This window comes from Piliocolobus tephrosceles, chromosome 21 (assembly GCF_002776525.5).
Source record: "Piliocolobus tephrosceles isolate RC106 chromosome 21, ASM277652v3, whole genome shotgun sequence".
NCBI classification, from domain to species: Eukaryota; Metazoa; Chordata; class Mammalia; order Primates; family Cercopithecidae; genus Piliocolobus; species Piliocolobus tephrosceles.
In genome coordinates this window covers 4,055,772-4,075,342 of record NC_045454.1, presented here as the reverse complement: position 1 = coordinate 4,075,342, position 19,571 = coordinate 4,055,772, and the positions used below count along the sequence as shown (strand labels likewise).

The 19,571-nt window shown below is 46.1% G+C and overlaps 1 protein-coding gene across 11 annotated transcripts in view; it reads right to left on the bottom strand.

The window, feature by feature from the left end:
• LOC111521130 (zinc finger protein 586) overlaps positions 1-12,312 on the bottom strand; it is a 31,061-nt gene extending 18,749 nt beyond the window's left edge. For 2 of the 11 annotated variants that reach the window (XM_023184304.2, XM_023184305.2), the window contains exons 1-2: positions 12,025-12,160; positions 10,476-10,542 (exon numbers count right to left, since the gene is read on the bottom strand). In XM_023184304.2, coding sequence (XP_023040072.1) covers positions 10,476-10,514 — 39 coding nt within the window. In that variant the 5' untranslated portion in view covers positions 10,515-10,542; positions 12,025-12,160. Of the gene's footprint in view, positions 1-2,232; positions 3,841-5,884; positions 6,012-10,475; positions 10,543-12,024 lie in introns of those variants that run through there. The other 9 variants (XM_023184306.2, XM_023184309.2, XM_023184313.2 and 6 more) reach the window with 8 other exon arrangements.
• Positions 12,313-19,571: the final 7,259 nt, after the last annotated feature.

Below are 19,571 nucleotides of genomic sequence, written 5' to 3'. Positions count from 1 at the left end.
GGCTAGAGTGCAGTGCTGCGATCCCGGCTCACGGCAAGCTCCACCTCCCAGGTTCAGGCCATTCTCCTGCCTCAGCCTCCTGAGTTGCTGGCACTACAGGCACCACCACGCCCGGCTAATTTATTTTTTTTGTATTTTTAGTATAGATGGGGTTTCACCATGTTAGCCAGGATGGTCTCGCTCTCCTGATCTTGTGATCCACCCGTCTCGGTCTCCCAAAGTGCTTGGATTACAGGCGTGAGCCACCGCGCCTGGCCGAGTAAGGCTCTTATAATGAATGTTGTGAGAATGTTTTGGTTATCAATGAGAATACTTTAAAGAGAGTATGAGAGACAATATGGAGAAGAGATCCTAGGCAGCCCTAAGGGAATTACACAAGGTGGTACCATGCCTCTGAGTCTCTCCGACTATGTTCTATCTCTTCATTTGTATTGTGTTCCAATCCCACAAAGCAGCCTCATTTTTCTATTTAACACTTCTTCTTTTTTTTTTTTTTTAAATAATTTAGTGTGGTATAAGTGTGATTTGGTTACATGCACAGATTGTGTAGAAGCTAAATCAGGGCTTTAGGGTATCCATCACTCAAACAGTATCCATTGCACCCATTAGGTAATTTCTCATCATCCACCCTCCATCACGTCTAAATTGTCTAAGATATTACAATTTCTTCTAAGATTCCGACACTTATCTGGGAATAGTAATTGCTTATTAAATCAATATTTGCCATGGTGGTTGCAGTGTTGACATTCCTGCAGGTGTGGAACAAGACTATCTGATTCTTGATAAATTATCTTGTATTCCATGATCCAACTCCCTTGCTAGGAATTGATTATCATTTCACCTGTAGGTGCAGTGATAGCATCTGCATGAAGGCTGGAGATTATCTCTGAAACACAGCTGAGGACTGAGATAATTACAAAGTAATTAATATGGATTCAGAGAGTTATCCATTGACAATGACATAGTAGCTAGTAAAGTTTCTGTGATGGCCAAGAACACATTAAGTCTCAATGCATAGGAAGTAGAGAACAGTAAGCTCTAAGTTCTGAGATAATTAAGTGAAAGTCACGGCTATCATGAAAACTTGGTTAACACGAAATTCTTATTTCAACAAAGTGCATATCCTTTCCATTTATGAGAACTCTGAGGAATAACAAACTTGGAGAGAAAGAAATAGTATGGCAGGAGTAGAAAGATGTGGAATAATAGAAGGGAAGCCATAGCATATTTGTCGAAAAAAATAAACTTTTCCTCTGTTGTCTGTCACACAACAATGATCAATAAGGAATAATTCTGTGACCAGATATGCGGGGTGCTCTCCACACGCACCAAGCAATCCTCCAGTGGACACAAGCTGGGGGTCCTCCAGTTCAACTCAGTCATTATCTACCTGCAGATAGCATCACATCCCCCAGTTTGAGGACTCAGTCTCCAAGACTGATGCTCCCATTTCTGATGCCAATCAAAGCCCCAGAGCCTCTGCTTTTGACTGATGAACTATAAACCGGGAATCCCATGGACCCCCCCACTCCCATGACCAGATTTGATTAATTTGATAGAGCGGCACATAAAACTCAGGGAAAATAATTTACTGGTTAATTATAAATAGTACAAAAGGTGCAGATAGAGATGCATAGGGTAAAGTATGAGAAAAGCGCTTGGAGCTTCCATGCCCTCTTGCAAAGACTGAAGGTGTCTTAAGCAACAGGGCCTTTATTATAACACAAATCAGGGCAATAGGCGGCAGGCTGTCTGAGATTCATGACTGGCAGGCTGGAAAATTCCATCTTAAGAATTCTGTGAGATCCAAAAGATCCCTGAAAAAGGCAGTCTATCTTTTCAAGTTACCAGAAAAGTCCTCTGTGCCAAAAATGAGTCAGTTTCATGGCCTAACTCATCGGAGAGAAATAAATGAGAATAAAATGAGTACTGAGGATACTAAAAAAATCCCTCTGTTGAATGAAACAAAATCAAAGTTACTTCTGGATCATGATGAGTTAGGCAAATGATGTACTGTGGGCACCTGCCAAGTGGTAAAGGTGAAATGCTTTTTATTTATTTATTTTTTTGAGACGGAGTCTCACTCTGTCGCCCAGGCTGGAGTGCAGTGGCCGGATCTCAGCTCACTGCAAGCTCCGCCTCCCAGGTTTACGCCATTCTCCTGCCTCAGCCTCCCGAGGAGCTGGGACTACAGGCGTCCGCCACCTCACCCGGCTAGTTTTTTTCGTGTTTTTTAGTAGAGACGGGGTTTCACCATGTTAGCCAGGATGGTCTCGATCTCCTGACCTCGTGATCTGCCCGTCTCGGCCTCCCAAAGTGCTGGGATTACAGGCTTGAGCCACCGCGCCCGGCCGTGAAATGCTTTTTAGAAGAGAACTGTCAGTCACAGAAGTCTAGCAAGAGACCTGGGCAGGTTGAAAAATACTACGTGGTTCCCACATACCTGGAATGTATGCAGCTATTTGATCTATGGCACATTCAATTTAGGCAGATGGCATCCACATAAGGGGTCTCCTCCAGTGTTAAACTGAAGAAGAAATAATATTGCCTCCACATCTGTGGTATTTTCCTCATGTAAATATTCTGGTAACCAATGAGAGAGGGCCAAGGCTTTCTCACATTCATTGCACTCAAAAGGCACTTCTTCAGTGGTAGCACTCTTTTATGTAAAGAAGCTAGCATTCCAGCTACAGAATATTCCCCATTTGCCACACTCATAACACCTTGATCTGGTGTGAACTCTCTCGCCTTGAAGGAGCAAAAAGCCTGGGTAAGAAAATTTCCAAAATTTGCTTCACTTATAAGGCCTCATTCCAGTATGAACTCTCTGATGGCGACGGAACGAAGAACTGTGGCGAAACGATTTTCCACAATCAATGCATTCATATGGCCTTTCTCCAGTGTGAACTCTCAAGTGTTTAATAAGGCTGGAGTTTTCAGCAAAGGATTTCTTACATTCACTGCACTCATAAGGCCTTTCTCCAGTGTGAACTCTCAGATGTATAATAAGGCTAGATCTTCGGCTAAAGGATTTCCCACACTGACCACACTCATGCCTTTCTCCAGTATGAACTCGCTGATGGTGAATGAGGTTGGACCTTAAGCTAAAGGATTTTCCACATTCACTACATTCGTAAGGCCTTTCTCTAGTGTGAACTCTCTGATGCTGCAAGAGTGAAGAGCTTCGGCGAAATGATTTTCCACACTCACCACATTCATAAGGCCTTTCTCCTGTGTGAACTCTCAAGTGTTTAATAAGACTGGAGTTTTCAGCAAAGGATCTCCCACATTCACTGCACTCATAAGGCCTCTCTCCAGTGTGAATCCTCCTGTGTTTAATGAGACTAGATGTATAACCAAAGGACTTTCCACATTCATTGCATTTGTAACGCTTTGCTCCAGAGTGGACTTTCCTGTGGTTAATGAAACTGGACTTTTCAGCAAAGGCTTTCCCACATTCAATACACTCATAAGGCCTTTCTCTAGCGTGACGTGTCTGATGCTGCAAGAGTGAAGAGCTTTGGTGAAATGATTTTCCACACTCACTGCATTCATAGGTCTTTTGCCCAGTATGAAATCTCTCACGAATATGGAGTGTAGGGTTTTGGTTAAATAAATTCCCATATTTGCTGCACTCATAAGGCCTTTCTCCAGTGCGAACATTCCTGTGTTTGTGATCTCTTCTGGGTTCAGTGAGGCAGGACTTGTTCTTAAATAATTTCCTATATTCCCCACACTCATAAGGCCTTTCTCCACTATGACCTCCCTGGTCTTTGTATATATGTATACAAGTGCTCTGCTTAGAAGGTGCTGCCTCATCTTCCCCTCCATGCCAACAACCTAAAAGCAAAGAAACGCTGGTGAGGTACATGTTGACTTTGTGGAGTATGCAGCCTACCTACAAGAGTATCTGACAAACCAAAAAACTAGTCTATGGAGCTATCTGCATGCATAGGGAGTTGGGTTCAGGTTGAGGTTGGGGCTGCTTAGCATTATCATAGATATAGGAGGCCTCATGTTGTCAAGGGCGTGACTAAATGAGGCAACACACAGAATAACGGCAGGGTCTATAACTCCTTCATTTGCAAAGAACTTGCCTGTGGGACCTTATTTGCTGATGACATGTGAGTACTATATAAAGAATATGTCCAGGCCCCCACAACATGACTACAGCACGACATCTTTTGATCAGGGACTGTTAAGAATGGGTATATACATGGCCAAGAACCGTGGCTCATGCCTCTAATCCCAGCACTTTGGGAGGTCGAGGCGGGTGGATCACAAGGTCAGGAGTTTGAGACCAGCCTGGTCAACATGGCAAAACCCCTTCTCTATGAAAAACAAAAAAGTTAGTCAGGCATGGTGGCGTGCGCCTGTAATCCCAGCTACTCAGGAGGCTGAGGCAGGAGAATCGCTTGAACCTGGGAGTCAGAGGTTGCAGTGAGCCTAGTCCAGCGTGGGCAACAGAGCAAGAATCTGTCTCAAGAAAAAAAAAAAAAAAAAAAGGGTATATACTTCATAAAGGCGGGGCGTGGTGGCTCACACCTGTAATCCCAGCACTTTGGGAGGTCGAGGGGGGTAGATCACCTGAGGTCAGGAGTTCAAGACCAGTCTTGCCAACATGGTAAAACCCTATCTTTACTAAAAATACCCAAAAAATTAGCCGGGTGTGGTGGGGAGCCCCTTTAATCCTAGCTACTTGGGAGGCTGAGGTAGGAGAATCGCTTGAACCTGGGAGGCAGAGGTTGTAGTGAGCTGAGATCGCATTATTGCACTCCAACCTGGGAAACAAGAGTGAAACTCTATCTCAAAAGAAAAAAAAGAATGGGTATATACTTTATAATACAAAACATATGAGTCAATATTGAAGACCACTGCAGACAGAGCAGTGAGAAAAACAGGTGAGATGTGGAGTCCAGATATATGGAAATTAGTCCTGGGTTGAATGTAACAGCAGAAGCGATAAGGTGTAGGACTAATAAATTGGCACCCTCAATAATGGCGAAGGAAAGACATAAAGCGGGGCTACTTCTATTGGCACGAAAATACTGTCAAATAGAAGAGGTCTATGGCATAATTTGAATAGAGCCCTGATGTCATGACCTCACTCACGTGCTATTCTTCAGAAGAAAGCTGCCCCAAGTCCTTGCTAAGGCTGGACTCATTTACATCTTAGGGACAACCACGGGCTCTTCATTTCACCACCAAGATGAGCAACTACATGGAAACTTGATAATGTTAAGTACTAAGAGAAACATAGGACAGATGAACAGCCAATACTGGCTCAGCACAACTCTGCATTTGATATTCCACAGGAAAGGAAACTAAATATTATAAAAAGAATTCCTTCCTACAAATTTTTAGAGATAAGGACCTGCTATGTTGGCCAGGCTGGCCTCAAACTCCTGGGATCTGAGTAGCCTCTGAAGAGCTGGGATGACAGGTATTACTGTGCCTGATGAAATACTATAAAAAGAATTTTGAAGTAGGGCATTGCTGTGGTTCATGTACATAATGACCATGTCAGTGCCGGCAATTTGTGGCATGAACAAATGTGAGCTAGAGGAAGGAAATGGAACTTGAGACAAACAGAAGCCTTGGATCTGCACAGTCACCCAGACAGGCAGAGGACAACCAAGATGGGAAACATTAGGGTGATTTTAAGACTCCTGACCCTGACTCCTTCCCTGGAAGCCTGCAACAAAGCAGGTTGGAGCTGCTCAATGAAAGGAGAGTAAGTATACCTCATTCCAACCAACAACAGAACCTCTCCAGAGAACTGGAGAATGAAGCTGTGTCCATGGTCCTGATGTGAGAAAGTGATAAGGCATAAAGGAGAGGGGCAGAGACTAACTCAGGTCACAGGTGAATATGAGTACCTTACCCAGGGAGGATATAAGTGTCAAGGTCTCCAGCATCACGTCACGGTACAGGCATCTCTGAGCCTCATTAAGAAGACTCCATTCCTCCAGGGAAAAGTTTACAGCCACGTCTTCAAAGGTCACACTGCTCTGTCATGATGGGGATAGATGAAACCACAAATGGCCCCTATGCTGAAGACCCACAATCCACTTTCCCAACATATCTACCCTTGCCCATCCTCCTTCTCCCAGGATTCCCAACTCAGAAAAGAAACTTTGATTCCGAACTCAGAAAAGAAACTTTGTCCACTAGTGCCACTATGTCCTCATGGGACCATTAATCAAGACACACAGCCATCAGCAACAAGAGGCAGATAAGCAAACAGGTGTCTGCTGTGGTCCTGAAATAAAGAGTTTCATCTTCTCCTTTCTAGCAATTCCCCTGGTATAGCAGAGGTCACGTGAATATCAATGCAGTGCCTGAGGCCTTTCAAACATAATCTTTATGTACATACACATCCTTCACATCTTTGGACACCACAGACACATGCCAATTGCCACCACCACCTAACTGCCCACACCATAGGCCTCTCTCTGGTCTTGCCAGAAGTTAAAGTATTTTAATCGCCTTTTCTTCTACTGGTAAGAGTAGGAGTCTCACCCTAGGGTTATGGTGATGGCCAAACACACAACACCTGACACTGAACACAAGTCCTCAAGAAAGTTCATTAATCAAATATGCTCACAGCTTGAAAGAAGAGGACACCACTCACCACAGACAGCCACATGGGGGTTGAACTATGCATAAGAGAGAGAGGCCAGGTGCAGTGGCACACACCTGTAATCCCAGCACTTTGGGAGGCCGAGGCGGGTGGATCACCCGAGGTCAGGAGTTCGAGACCAGCCCAAACAACAAGGTGAAACCCCGTCTCTACAAAAACAAATTTTTTTTTATTTTTGTAATAAATACAAAAATTAGCCGGATGTGGTGGCATGCACCTGTAGTCCCAGCTACTCAGGAGGCTGAGACAGGAGAATCTCTCGGGAGATGGAGGTTGCAGTAAGCCCAGATAGCACCACTGCACTCCAGCCTGGGCAATGGAGCGAGACTCTGTCTCAAAAAAAAAAAAAAAAGAGAGAGAGTGCAACCAGGGACTGTGGTATGTAAGTTTTGCTCAATCAAGAGGGTGTGATAGTTCCTGATTCCCTTAAAAGAAGGCAACTGGCTTTTTTTTTATTTTTAATTTTTGAGACAGGGTCTTGCTCTATCACTCCTGCTGGAGCGTAGTGGCACAATCACAGCTCACTGCAGCCTGAACTCCTGGGTTCCAGCAATCCTCCCACCTCAGCCTCCTAATTAGCTGGGACCACAGGTGTGTGACACCACACCCAGCTGCAACTGGCTTGTGTTTGAATCTCTGTGGGTAGAAATGAAATTGAAACCTGCTACAAATAAATAACAACCAGGAACTCTGCCTAGTTCTCTTGATTAAAAGGGTAGTCAGGCTAGGACACATTATCCAAAAGAGCAGAGTGGGGAGAGGGATTTGCACTCAGACCATTTGAGGTATCACCAGACATGAAGGTAGCACATGAAACTGGCCTTAAACTTTAGGGTTTACACCATAATGTGGCTGACATCATCCACAGTAGTCTTGGCAAATTAAAAAGGAATCCAAAATTACCACAGAATTCTAATGTTTCTCAATAGCAGTGGTAGCCCCAAATCATTCTTTGAAGCCCTCCATGCATAAATCCACAGACAAAAAGAACCATTAGCATTTTCAGATATTTATGGTGCTATTCCACTTCTGTGCTGCATTTGCTATCCTCAGAAACTATGACTTTTTATTTATTATTTTTTTGAGACGGAGTTTCACTCTCGTTGCCCAGGCTGGAGAGCAATGGCGCGATCTTGGCTCACCGCAACCTCCACCTCCCAGGTTTAAGTGATTCTCCTGCCTCAGCCTCCCGAGTAGCTGGGATTAGAGGCATGCGCCACCACGCGTGGCTGATTTTATACTTTTTAGTAGAGATGGAGTGTCTCCATGTTGGTCAGGCTGGTCTCGAACTCCCGGCCTCAAGTGATCCACCCGCCTCAGCCTCCCAAAGTGCTGGGATAACAGGTGTGAGCCACCATGCCCGGCTGACTTTTTTTTTGAGACAGAATTTCACTTTTGTCGCCCAGGCTGGTGTGCAATGACATAATCTCGGTTCACTGCAACCTCTGCCTCCCAGGTTCAAGTGATTCTCCTGTCTCAGCCCCCGAATAGCTGGGATTACAGGTGCCTGCCACCATGTCAGCTACTTTTTTTGTATTTTTAGTAGAGATGGGGTTTCACCACGTTGGCGATGCTGATCTCGAACCCCAGACCTCACATTATCTGCCCACCTTGGCCTCCCAAAGTGCTGGGATTACAGGTGTGAGCCACTATGCCTGGCACCTATGACTTTCTTCTGTCCACCTAACCCCATTCAAAGCCCAGAACCATTGGTCATCAATCTCGGGCATAGTGACTCTCACAAGGTGACCATATTTGCCTCCACATCTGGTACCAGGCTGAATGAAACACCCCAGGCCACACCAAAGACATCTCAAAATCTTGGTGAGGCCACAAAGTAGCCAATAAACACAAGCTCCGGCCTGAGTGTCATCTTCCCTCAGCTACTCCTATGCGTCGGCAAGCATCTCAAGTCTATTCATTCCTTGGAAGCATTATGTCACTTGCCAAACTAGGCTGTCAGATATATCCTCCCTTTCCAGTCTGGCCAAGATGGTGAAACCCCATCTCCACTAAAAATCCAAAAATTAGCCGGATGTGGTGGCAGACGCCTATAATCCCAGCTACTTGGGAGGCTGAGGCAGGAGAATCATTTGAACCCAGGAGGCAGTGGTTGCAGTGAGCCGAGATCGCACCACTGCACTCTAGTCTGGGCAACAGAGCAAAACTCTTTCAAAAAAAAAAAAAAAAAGAAGAAGAAATAGATATACCCTCCCTTCATGGCCATTTACCTCCCTCACCTGTGTTTCTGAAATCTAATACTATCACCAGGTACACAAGCAGGAAACCCAATCCCCACTTCCTGTCCAATAGTGTCATCAACACAATCTGAAGGTTGTGCCTTCCAAATGTGAGCCATGACTCAATCATCTCGGTCCACACAGTAGTCACCATATATTAGATACCTCCAGTATCAACCCTTCCCCAGATATTTGCATCTATGTGTCCAGCTGTCCATTTGATAGCTCCACTAAGTAGTATCTAATACATTTTAGAATCTTAACATGGCTGTGATATTGTGAAATATGTATTTGGTCATCTCCTTTTCTGGCATGCAACTCCTAAAATTCATGAAATTCTCAAATTTAAGTGAGTTTCAATGGTAATGAGTTGAATGATGGTTGGTAACCCCTAGATAACTTCAGGATGGAGACTGGTCAGGGAAAAGACTATGTCGGGATTGGAGGTCTGGAAAGTTCAGCCCCCACCGCAATCTCCAGAAAGGGGAGAGGGGGCCAAGGGTTAAGCTGATCAGCATTGGCCAATGATTTAATTAATCATGCCTAAGTAACAAAGCCTCGATAAAACCCCATAAAGACAGGGTTTAGGGAGCTTCCAAATAGCCAAACACATGGAAGTTCCTGGATGGTGGTGTGCCTGAAGATCATACAAGCTCTGGGTCCCTTCCCCTTATGCATCTCTTCATCTGTAAACTTTGTAATAAATATTCTTTAAAATAAACTGGCAAATTAAAGCGTCTCCTGAGGTTTTGTGACTGGCTCTAGCAATATAATGGAAGTCGAGGAAGGGGTCATGGGAACCTGATTTATAGCAAGTCAGTCAAAAGATAGGTAAAAAAAAAAAAAACATCCTGGGGCTTGTGATTGGCATCGAAAGGGGTTGGCGGACAGTCCCATGGGACTGAGACTTCACCTGTGGGATCTGATGTCCACTGGAGAACTACTTGGTGTATGAGGAAAACCATCCACACATATCTAGTCACAGAAGTACTCTGTGTTGATTGTTGTGGGGGAGAGCAAAGCAAAAGCAATTTATGTTTTTTTCCACTCAGAATGGCCACAACGAACCTCCTGATAGCCTCAGTGGATATTACACCTGCTATCAACTTGCTCATCTCAGTTGATGGAGCTCCCACTGCCACAGCTGCTAAGACCAAAAACCCAGGGGTATTTCCTGAATCCTCTCAAGCTCTCACTGTTCCCATTTAAAAATTGAGTTGCCGGGCTGGGCATGATGGCTCAAGCCTGTAATCCCAGCACTTTGGGAGGCCGCGGCGGGTGGACCAGGTCAGGAGTTCGAGGCCAGCCTGGTTAAAATGGCGAAACCCTCTCTCTCCTAGAAATACAAAAATTAGCCGGGCGTGGAGGCGCGCGCCTGTAATCCCAGCTATGGGAGGCTGAGACAGGAGAATTGCTTGAACCTGGGAGGCAGAGGTTGCAGTGAACCAAGATTCCACCATTGCACTCCAGCCTGGGCGACAGGTCGAGACTCTGTCTCGGAAAAAAAAAAAAATTGACTTGCCCCTCTAAAAAACACAAATCCAGATCTAGCCACATTGCCTAAGCCACAACTTTAGTCCATTAATCCTCACCTCGACTAGGGCAGTAGCTTCCAGTTTGATCTTCCTCATCCCTCAACCCCACAGTCTGCAGTCCACTCTGTAACCAGATAGAGCCTATTAAGAAACTGGTAACATCACCTCACCCCTCCAGTTTCCCTTCTAAGTAAGTATTTGCACATCCCAGTATCAGCTCCTGGGTGAACCCTCCACATGTGTTACATTAGTTGACAGACATGGCAACAACTCCCCATAACCTATGTCACCGATGTAGATTTGGGGTTTGAGGTTTTTCCAAGATCCCCAGATCGAAGGACTGGAGAAATGGCACTTAAGTGTCCTAGAATGTGTGGTGGTTCCTGCCTGTCATCCCAGCACTTTGGGAAGCCGAAGCAGGATGACTGCTTGAGCCCAAGGGTTTGAGACTAGCCTGGGTAACATGGAGAAACTCCATCTCTACTAAAAATACAAAAAGCCAGTTACTTGGGAGACTGAGATGAGAGGCTCTCCTGAGCCCGGGGAGGTCGAGGCTATGCTACGCCCTGATCGCGTCACCGCAATCCAGCCTGGGTGTCAGAGTGAGAACCTGTCGCCCCCAAAAAAAATTTTAAAAAGACGCCAAGATCTAGACATGTGGGTGAGGATGAGGGCCACTGAGGGACTAGAGCATCCCCTACTTCCTTCTGGGGGTTCCCTAAGTGCTTCCGCAGCCATGAGGTGTGCCAAAAGGCAGGGCTTTCACAAATGTGTTCGTGCTCAGATTTGATAAACTCAGGCTTCTCTGTAAGCTTTTTTTGGCCCTGCCACCAGATGATCTTGTGGCCCGGTGCTCAATGTCACCTCTTAATGATTCAACCTCTCAGAGCCTCAATATCCTCATCACCGCCTTCAACTCTGTACTTCCTCTGAACATCTTTTGGGAATCCTAACTCTAACACAGATTTCCTCCTTTGTTCAAAACTGTCCATGGCTTCTAGCGACCTCAAAGTCAAAGGTCAACCCTCAGCCTAGTACTGAAGAAACAACTCCGCCTCGGCCAGGCGCAGTGGCTCACGCCTGTACTCCCAGCACTTTGGAAGGCCAAGGCGGGCGGATCACCTGAGGTCAGGAGGTCGAGACCAGCCCAGCCAACGTGGTGAAACCCCCTGGTGGCACACGCCTGTAATCCCAGCTACTCGGGAGGCTGAGGCAGGAGAATCGCTTGAACCCGGGAGACGGAAGTTGCAGTGAGCCATGATCGCGCCACTGCACTCCAGCCTGGGCGACAGGGTGAGACTCCGTCTCAACAAGGAAAAAAAAAAGAAATAACTGCGGCTCACTCTTAGTTCCCGGGAGACACAAGATGCCCCCGTGTTCCGCATCCTCCTGGCTCTATTGCGCCTGCAGGCCTTTGCCCGTGCCGGACCCTCGGCCAGTCTCGCTCTGCCGACCGCGTCAATTGGGTGTCGGAAACGGGGTTCCCACCCGCCGGCGCCTCTCTGTCCCTGACAGAGGCCTGGGCTGCAGGGACTCGAGGAGGCGCCCCTACCCATCAGGGGCCTCCGGGTCCGGGTGGGTGAGTTCCGGAGGTCGCAGCGCTCACCTGAGCGGGGTCTCTCAGAGCGGCCGCTGCAGCCATGACTCTGTTGGCGGGCGGGGGGACGCGGGCTCGGCGGTGTTCCTGTGGTTGTCCTGTCCCGGGTCGCGACCAGTGGCGTCGCCGAGCCTCAGATCCGCCTGTGTGCTATGGCCACAACCACTCCTCCCGAGCTGGTCCAGACCCAGAATCTCCGTATGGGCCTCACAGGCCAAAATGGCTGCCACGGCTAGGACGCCGGAAGTCTCGGCGCCGGAAGTCTCGGCTTGACTTTACGTGCCCCCGCAATGGCGCGGCTTCTCTGAAGCTTCATTGGCTCAGTCACGCTTCGATTCCACAGGGCGGATTCTGGGTAATGTAGTTCCCAGAGATGGGCCCCGCTGAAGGTGACTTTCTTCCGACTTTCGGAAGAAAGGGCCAAGCTCCACTGCGAGGGGCGCTAGACAATGGCGACTCCAGGTCCAGATGCAGAGGAGGGTCTCCCATCTTAGAAGAGGCCATACACACATTTCTGGGGGTATTGTGTGCAACTGATTGCCCGCGTGTTTGAAGACTTCTTATTTCATAATTTGTGATGCTCGGCTTCTTCCTTTTTTTTTTTTAGACACAGTTCTCTCTGTCACTCAGGCTGGAGTGCAGTGGTGTGATCTTGGCTCACTGCAGCCTATGCCTCCCGGGTTCAACCGATTCTCGTGCCTCAACCACCTGAGTACCTGGGATTACAGGCGTGTGCCACCACACCCGGCTAATTTTTGTATTTTTAGTAGAGACAGGGTTTCCTCATGTTGGCCAGGCTAGTCTCGAACTTCTGGCCTCAAATGATCCGCCTGCTACGGTCTACCGAAATGCTAGGATTATAGGCGTGAACCACCGTGCTCAGCCCATTAGCAACACTTTTATTTATGCTGTATCTTTAACCTATAGATTCCTCTAGAAATCTGATATCAATGTCAAAGAGAGAATAAGACAAATGCTATTATGTTACACGACAATGGCTGCGGTGTTCAAACATGGAGTTTGTATGCACAGGGTGCTTTTACACTGAGATATTTCAAGTGCCCTAAATCCATGAGTTCACCTCTTTGCTGGCAAGTGCTTATCATTGTCAGTGGCACTGGTATCAGAGCGACTCCATCTTGAAAATGGCTGGATAAAACAAGGTTGAGAACTATTCCGCTGCATTCCCAGGTTAGGCATTCTTAGTCACAGCATGAGATAGGAGGTTGGCACAAGATGCGGGTCACAAAGACCCTGCTGATAAAACAGGATGCAGTAAAGAAGCTGGCTAAAACGCACCAAAACCAAAATGGTGATGAAAGTGACCTCTGGTCATCCTCACTGCTCATTATATACTAATTATAACGTATTAGCATGCTAACTCCCACCAGCACCGTGACAGTATACCAATGCTCTGGCAATGTTTGGAAGTTACCCTATACAGTCTAAAAAGGGGGAGGGAACCTCTGTTCTGGGAAATCTCCACCTCTTTTTTTTTTTTTTTTGAGATGGAGTCTTCCTTTGTCACCCAGGCTGGAGTGCATTGGTGCGATCTCGGTTCACTGCAACCTCCGCCTCTTGGTTTCAAGCGATTTTCCTGTCTCAGCCTCCTGAGTAGCTGGGATTACAGGCGCCTGCCACAGCGCCCGACCTGTAAAATTTTCTATACTTAAAAAGTTGGCTGGGTGCGGTGGCTCTTGCCTGTAATCCCAGCACTTTGGGAGGCCGAGGGGGGGGGCGGATCACGAGGTCAGACCAGCCTCACCAACATGGTGAAACCCCGTCTCTAGTGAAAATAGAAAAATTAGCTGGGCGTGGTGGCACGTGCCTGTAATCCCAGGCACTCGGGAGGCTGAGGCAAGATTTCGGGAGGCTGAAGCAAGAGAATCACTTGAACCCATGAGGCGGAGGTTGCAGTGAGCCAAGATCGTGCCACTGCATTCCAGCTGGGGCGACAGAGTAGAGAGTGAGGCTCCATTTCAAAAAAAAAAAAAAAAAAACACCTTTCTTGGATTATGTTTAGTATAAGTTGGATATTTAGTGGAAACCTTATTCGGTATTGGAGGTGAGGGTTTCCAGTAATATTTCTTTCCCCAAGCAATCATTTTCTCAGATTTTCAGTGAGTTGGCTCACAAACATGTTGGACCATAAGAAATGGAAATCTCAAAGGCCAGATGGGTCTCCTGTTGGGTCCACACCAAAATTTGTAAGTGGGGGAAAAGCCACTTGGCTAACCCCTTTGTTAGCCATATCTACTTTTTCTTATCTGAAGCCTCTTTTTGAATCCCTTGGAGTTCCTGTTCAATGGCACTTATTTGGAATGTAGTGACCTTTATAGTTTCATGTGATATTGGTGTCAAGACAGTCTTTTGCTGCTGCATCTGCGAAATAATTTTTTTTTTATTCTTTGGAGAGGTGAGTTTGAATGCTCAGGCATGTTAATAAAACACATTCTTTTTTGATAATCAATGGCTTCTAAAATATCAGAAACTTGAGAGCTATGTTTAATTAGATATCTGGGGGAGGTTAAGTAACCTCACTGGCCAGGCGCGGTGGCTCACGCTTGTAATCCCAGCACTTTGGGAGGCAGAGGGGGGTGGATCATGAGGTGAGGAGTTTGAGACCAGCCTGACCAACATGGTGAAACCCATCTCTACTAAAAATACAAAAACTGGCCGGGTGCAGTGGCTCACGCCTGTAATCCCAGCACTTTGGGAGGCCAAGGTGGGCGGATCACGAGGTTAGGAAATCGAGACCACGGTGAAACCCCATCTCTACTAAAAATACAAAAAATTAGCCAGGCGTGGTGGCAGGCACCTGTAGTCCCAGCTACTCTGGGGGCTGAGGCAGGAGAATGGCGTGAGCCTTGGAGGCGGAGCTTGCAGTGAGCCGAGAGCGCGCCACTGCACTCCAGCCTGGGCAACAGAACAAGACTCAGTATCAAAAAAAAACAAAGCCTCACTGATTCCATAACATCCCAACGTCATGAGCCACACCAACAGATAATACCTGTAAGTACAAATATTATCCATTTGATTTTTGGCCAGTTGACAAACTGGTGAGTGCTGTTAATTCAGCTAGTTGTGCTGATTTTAGCTGAGGCAAGGGATTGCTTTTTTTTTCTTTTTATCTTTTTTTTTGAGACAGAGTCTTGCTCTGTCACCCAGGCTGGAGTGCACTGGTGCAATCTAGGCTCACTGCAACCTCTGTCTCCCAGTATCAAGCGATTTTTCTGCCTCAGCCTCCTGAGTAGCTGGGACTACAGGCACCTGCCACCATGCCCGGCTAATTTGCGTATTTTTAGTAGAGACGGGGTTTCACCATATTGGCCAGGCTGGTCTTGAACTCCTGAACTGGTGATCCACTCGCCTCAGCCTCCCAAAGTGCTGGGATTACAGGCGTAAGCCACCGCACCTGGTGGGATTGCTCTTTCTGATGTCCACAAGCGACACAAGGCTGTAGCCTGCTCAGTATTTTCAAAATTTATCCTTCAGATCTGATCCATCTGTGAACCACAGAGTATCAACATTTTTACATGATGTCTCCTATAAATCCTGTCTGGACACCAACAGCTCTTCTGTGAGTAGAATACAGTGATGAAATATTTCATCTGTTGTTTCAGGAAGTTGCACTGCAGGATTAAGAGGATTACAGATAGGCAGGGCAGCATATGAAGCAAACAGTGTAAGTATGTCATAAGAAACCAATCTATTAATGGAAAATTGCTGTGTATTATCTGAATTCAAAAGAGCTTTCACAGAATGAGGAGCCTCCATTACAATTTTCTGAGTAATTGTAAGGAGCATGGCAGTGGTAAAAATGGCCCTCAGACAAAGAGGTCACCCATGTGCTACCAAGTCTAATTGCTGACTGTAATAACCAATAGCCCTACATTGTCCTCCAGTTTTTTGGGTTAGAACACCAAGGGAACTGCCATAGCTTGCACGAACAAAAAACTGCAAAAAACAAAGGATAAACAGCAGCTAATAATTTGCATGGGCCAAAACGGGGGCTTGTAAGATTTTTCTTTATTTATTATTTGTCCTTATGATGTCCAATGTATGAGGTTAGGTTGATCTTTCTACAATGCATATAAAGTCTGTGGCATTAGAGAAAAATTGGACATCCAGCTATGGCAGTAGCCAGCCAATTCTAAAATCCCCTTGAGTTGTCTTTTTTTTTTTTTTATTAGATGGAGTTTTGCTCTTGTTGCACAGGCTGGAGTGCAATGCTGAGACCTCGGCTCACTGCAACCTCCGCCTCCCAGGTTCAAACAATTCTCCTGCCTCGGCCTCCTGAGTAGATGGGACTACAGGCACGCACCACCACGCCTGGCTAATTTTGCATTTTTAGTAGAGACGGAGTTTCTCCATGTTGGTCAGGCTGGTCTCGAACTCCTGACCTCAGGTGATCCATCCGCCTCGGCCTCCCAAAGCACTAGCATTACAGGTGTGGGCCACTGTGCCCAGCCAGAGATGTCTTTTACTTTTTGGAGTAGGGTATCAAAGAAGTCCAGTTACTCAATCCAGATGTATATGTGGTTTCTCCTTAGGAATTAAATGTTCCGAATATTTTAGTTCTGTAAGGCAAAACTGGAGTTTTTCTGTAGATAGTTTGTAAAGCAAAACTGGAGTTTTTCTGTAGATAGATAATGATCTCTTTTCGCTTTTTGTTCCAGGAAGTACAAGGAGTCCTTTTTACAATTATGCAGGTTGGAGAAGCATAACAAGAGAAATTTAGCTAAGCTAGGTCAGTCTTTAATATGTGTGAAAAATAAGTTGGGCCTTTGGTATAACCTTGAGGCACAACAGTACAGATATATTGATATCCAATCTAGGTAAAGGCAAACAAATACTGTCAGGGTGTATTGGTATGCCTAAAAAGCACTGCATAAATCATTAACAGTGACATATTCACAGTTTACACGTACGCTGGATAAAAGAGTGTGGGGGTTTAGAACTACTGGTTGATGAGGAATCACAGTAGTAGTAATAATAGCTCTCAAATCTTGTACAAATCTTCATCCTTCCCTGTGAGGTTCTGTGTCAGGAAGATGGGAGTATTAGGACTGGTGGCAGGGATAATCAATCCCTTTTCTTTCTTTTTTTTTTTTTTGAGACAGAGTCTCGCTCTGTTGCCCAGGCTAGAGTGCAGTGGCCGGATCTCAGCTCACTGCAAACTCCGCCTCCCAGGTTCACGCCATTCTCCTGCCTCAGCCTCCCGAGTAGCTGGGATTACAGGTGCCCGCCACCTCACCCGGCTAATTTTTTTTGTATTTTTTAGTAGAGACGGGGTTTCACTGTGTTAGCCAGGATGGTCTCGATCTCCTGACCTCGTGATCCGCCCGTCTCGGCCTCCCAAAGTGCTGGGATTACAGGCTTGAGCCACCGCGCCCGGCCATCAATCCCTTTTCAAGGAAATCTTTGATTATTTGTTTTATTCCTGTTATAGCTTCTTGTTTTGAGATGATGTCCCCCTATGTTGCCCAGGGTGGCTTCAAATTCCTAGGCTCAAGGGATCCTCCTGCCTCAGCATCCTGAGTAGTATTACCTGAAAAATACCAGGTTCATTCACCTGGTGCATAACAAATGACTTTCCATGAGAACACAGGTTTTTTGTTTGTTTTTTTCAGACGGAGTTTCACTCTTGTTGCCCAGGCTGGAGTGCAATGGTGGGATCTCCATTCGCTGCAACCTCCACCTCCCCAGTTCAAGTGAATCTCCTGCCTCAGCTTTCTGAGTAGCTGGGATTACAGGCACCCACCACCATGCCCAGCAAATTTTTGTATTTTTAGTAGAGGCGAGGTTTGTTGTTGTTGGCGAGGCTGGTCTTGAACTCCTTACCTCAGGTGATCCGTCCACCTCAGCCTCCCAAACTGCTGGGATTACAGGCATGAGCCACCTCACCCAGCCAGAGAACACAGGTTTTGATCAATACTTTTGTTACTTGGCTCAAGTAAAGAGGACACTGGGAGTATTCTCCAAAGCAGTGTCTCCCTGAGGACAAGTAACAGGAGAGTTTTATGGTATAATGGTGATGGAAGAATGTGCATCATTGCATGTAGAATTGGGGTCCCAGTTGCACAGATGCAGTGAGTCATCATACCAGCACATAGAAAGCATGTTATGGTAATGAAGCTATAGCTCCTTCCAGAGTAAAGACGTCAGCATGTTAATAAGGAAAGTTTATTTGGGTTCATCTATACATGGGGTCTGTCAGGAGCTGTTTTAACCCAACAAGGTGACTGCATTCAAACCATGGTTTGGAGAGGTACAGGCAGCAGGGGAGGAGGCTATAAAGCAGGTTAATTGCTCAAGTTGATTATATTCCTATAATCCATGGATATCGTCCCTGTCTGCCTACAGAGGCTGAAACTACAGGTGTGCAAGACCATGCCCAGCTTATAGCTTCCTGCTTCAATGAATACTGTTTAATATTGGGAAGTGGTTTATTTGGAGCCACCTTTATCTGCACTGGTGTGGCCATTAAATTTTTACCTAAGTCTGTAGACAATTGAGACTGTTACCAGAAAAGGGGTCTTGATCCAGACCTCATGACTGAGACTTTGTCCCCCCCCAAAAAAAGAATTAACAGAATTGACCAAGTTGAGGAAAGAATCTCAGAGCATGAAGGCTGGCTCTCTGAAATAACTCAGAGAAAATAAAAAACAGGCTGGGCACGGTGGCTGACACCTGTAATTCCAGCACTTTGGGAGGCCGAAGTGGACAGATCAAGAGGTCAGGAGTTTGAGACCAGCCTGGCCAACATGACGAAATCCTGTCTCTGCTAAAAATACAAAAATTAGCTGGGTGTAGTGGCAGGCGCCTGTAATCCTAGCTACTTGGGAGGCTGAGGTAGGAGAATTGCTTGAACCAGGGAGGCAGAGGTTGTAGTGAGCCGAGATCCTGCCATTACACTCCAGCCTGGGCGACAAGAGCAAGACTCTGTCTCAAAAAAAAAAAGAAAAAGAAAAAGAAAAAATAATACAGAAGAATGAACAAAATCTTCAAGAAATATGGGATTATATAAAGTGGCCTATGACTCTTTGGCATGCCTGAGAGACAGGGAGAGAAACCAAACAACTTGGAAAACATATTTCAGGATATCATTCATGAAAATTTCCCCAACCTCGCTAGGGAGGCCAACATTAATATTCAGGAAATGCAGAGAACCCCTGCAAAATACTACAAAGACGACCATCCCCAAGACACATAGTCATCAGATCCTTCTAGGTCGAAATGAAACAGAAAATGTTAAAGGCAGCTAGATATAAGGGACAGGTCACCTATAAAGGGAGCCCCGTCAGGCTTACAGCAGACCTGTCAGCAGAAATCCTACAAGACAAAAGAGACTGGGATCCCATATTCAGCATTCTCTTTTTTTTTAATTTTTATTTTGGAGACGGAATCTCACTCTGTCACCCAGGCTGGAGTTCAGTGGTGCAATCTCGGTTCACTGCAACCTCTGCCTCCAACTGCCTTAATTTCTGGAGCATTTTAGGGGTCCAACGCTCAGCTCAGGACGGCTAGACTGTGTGCTGTAATACACGGGGCCT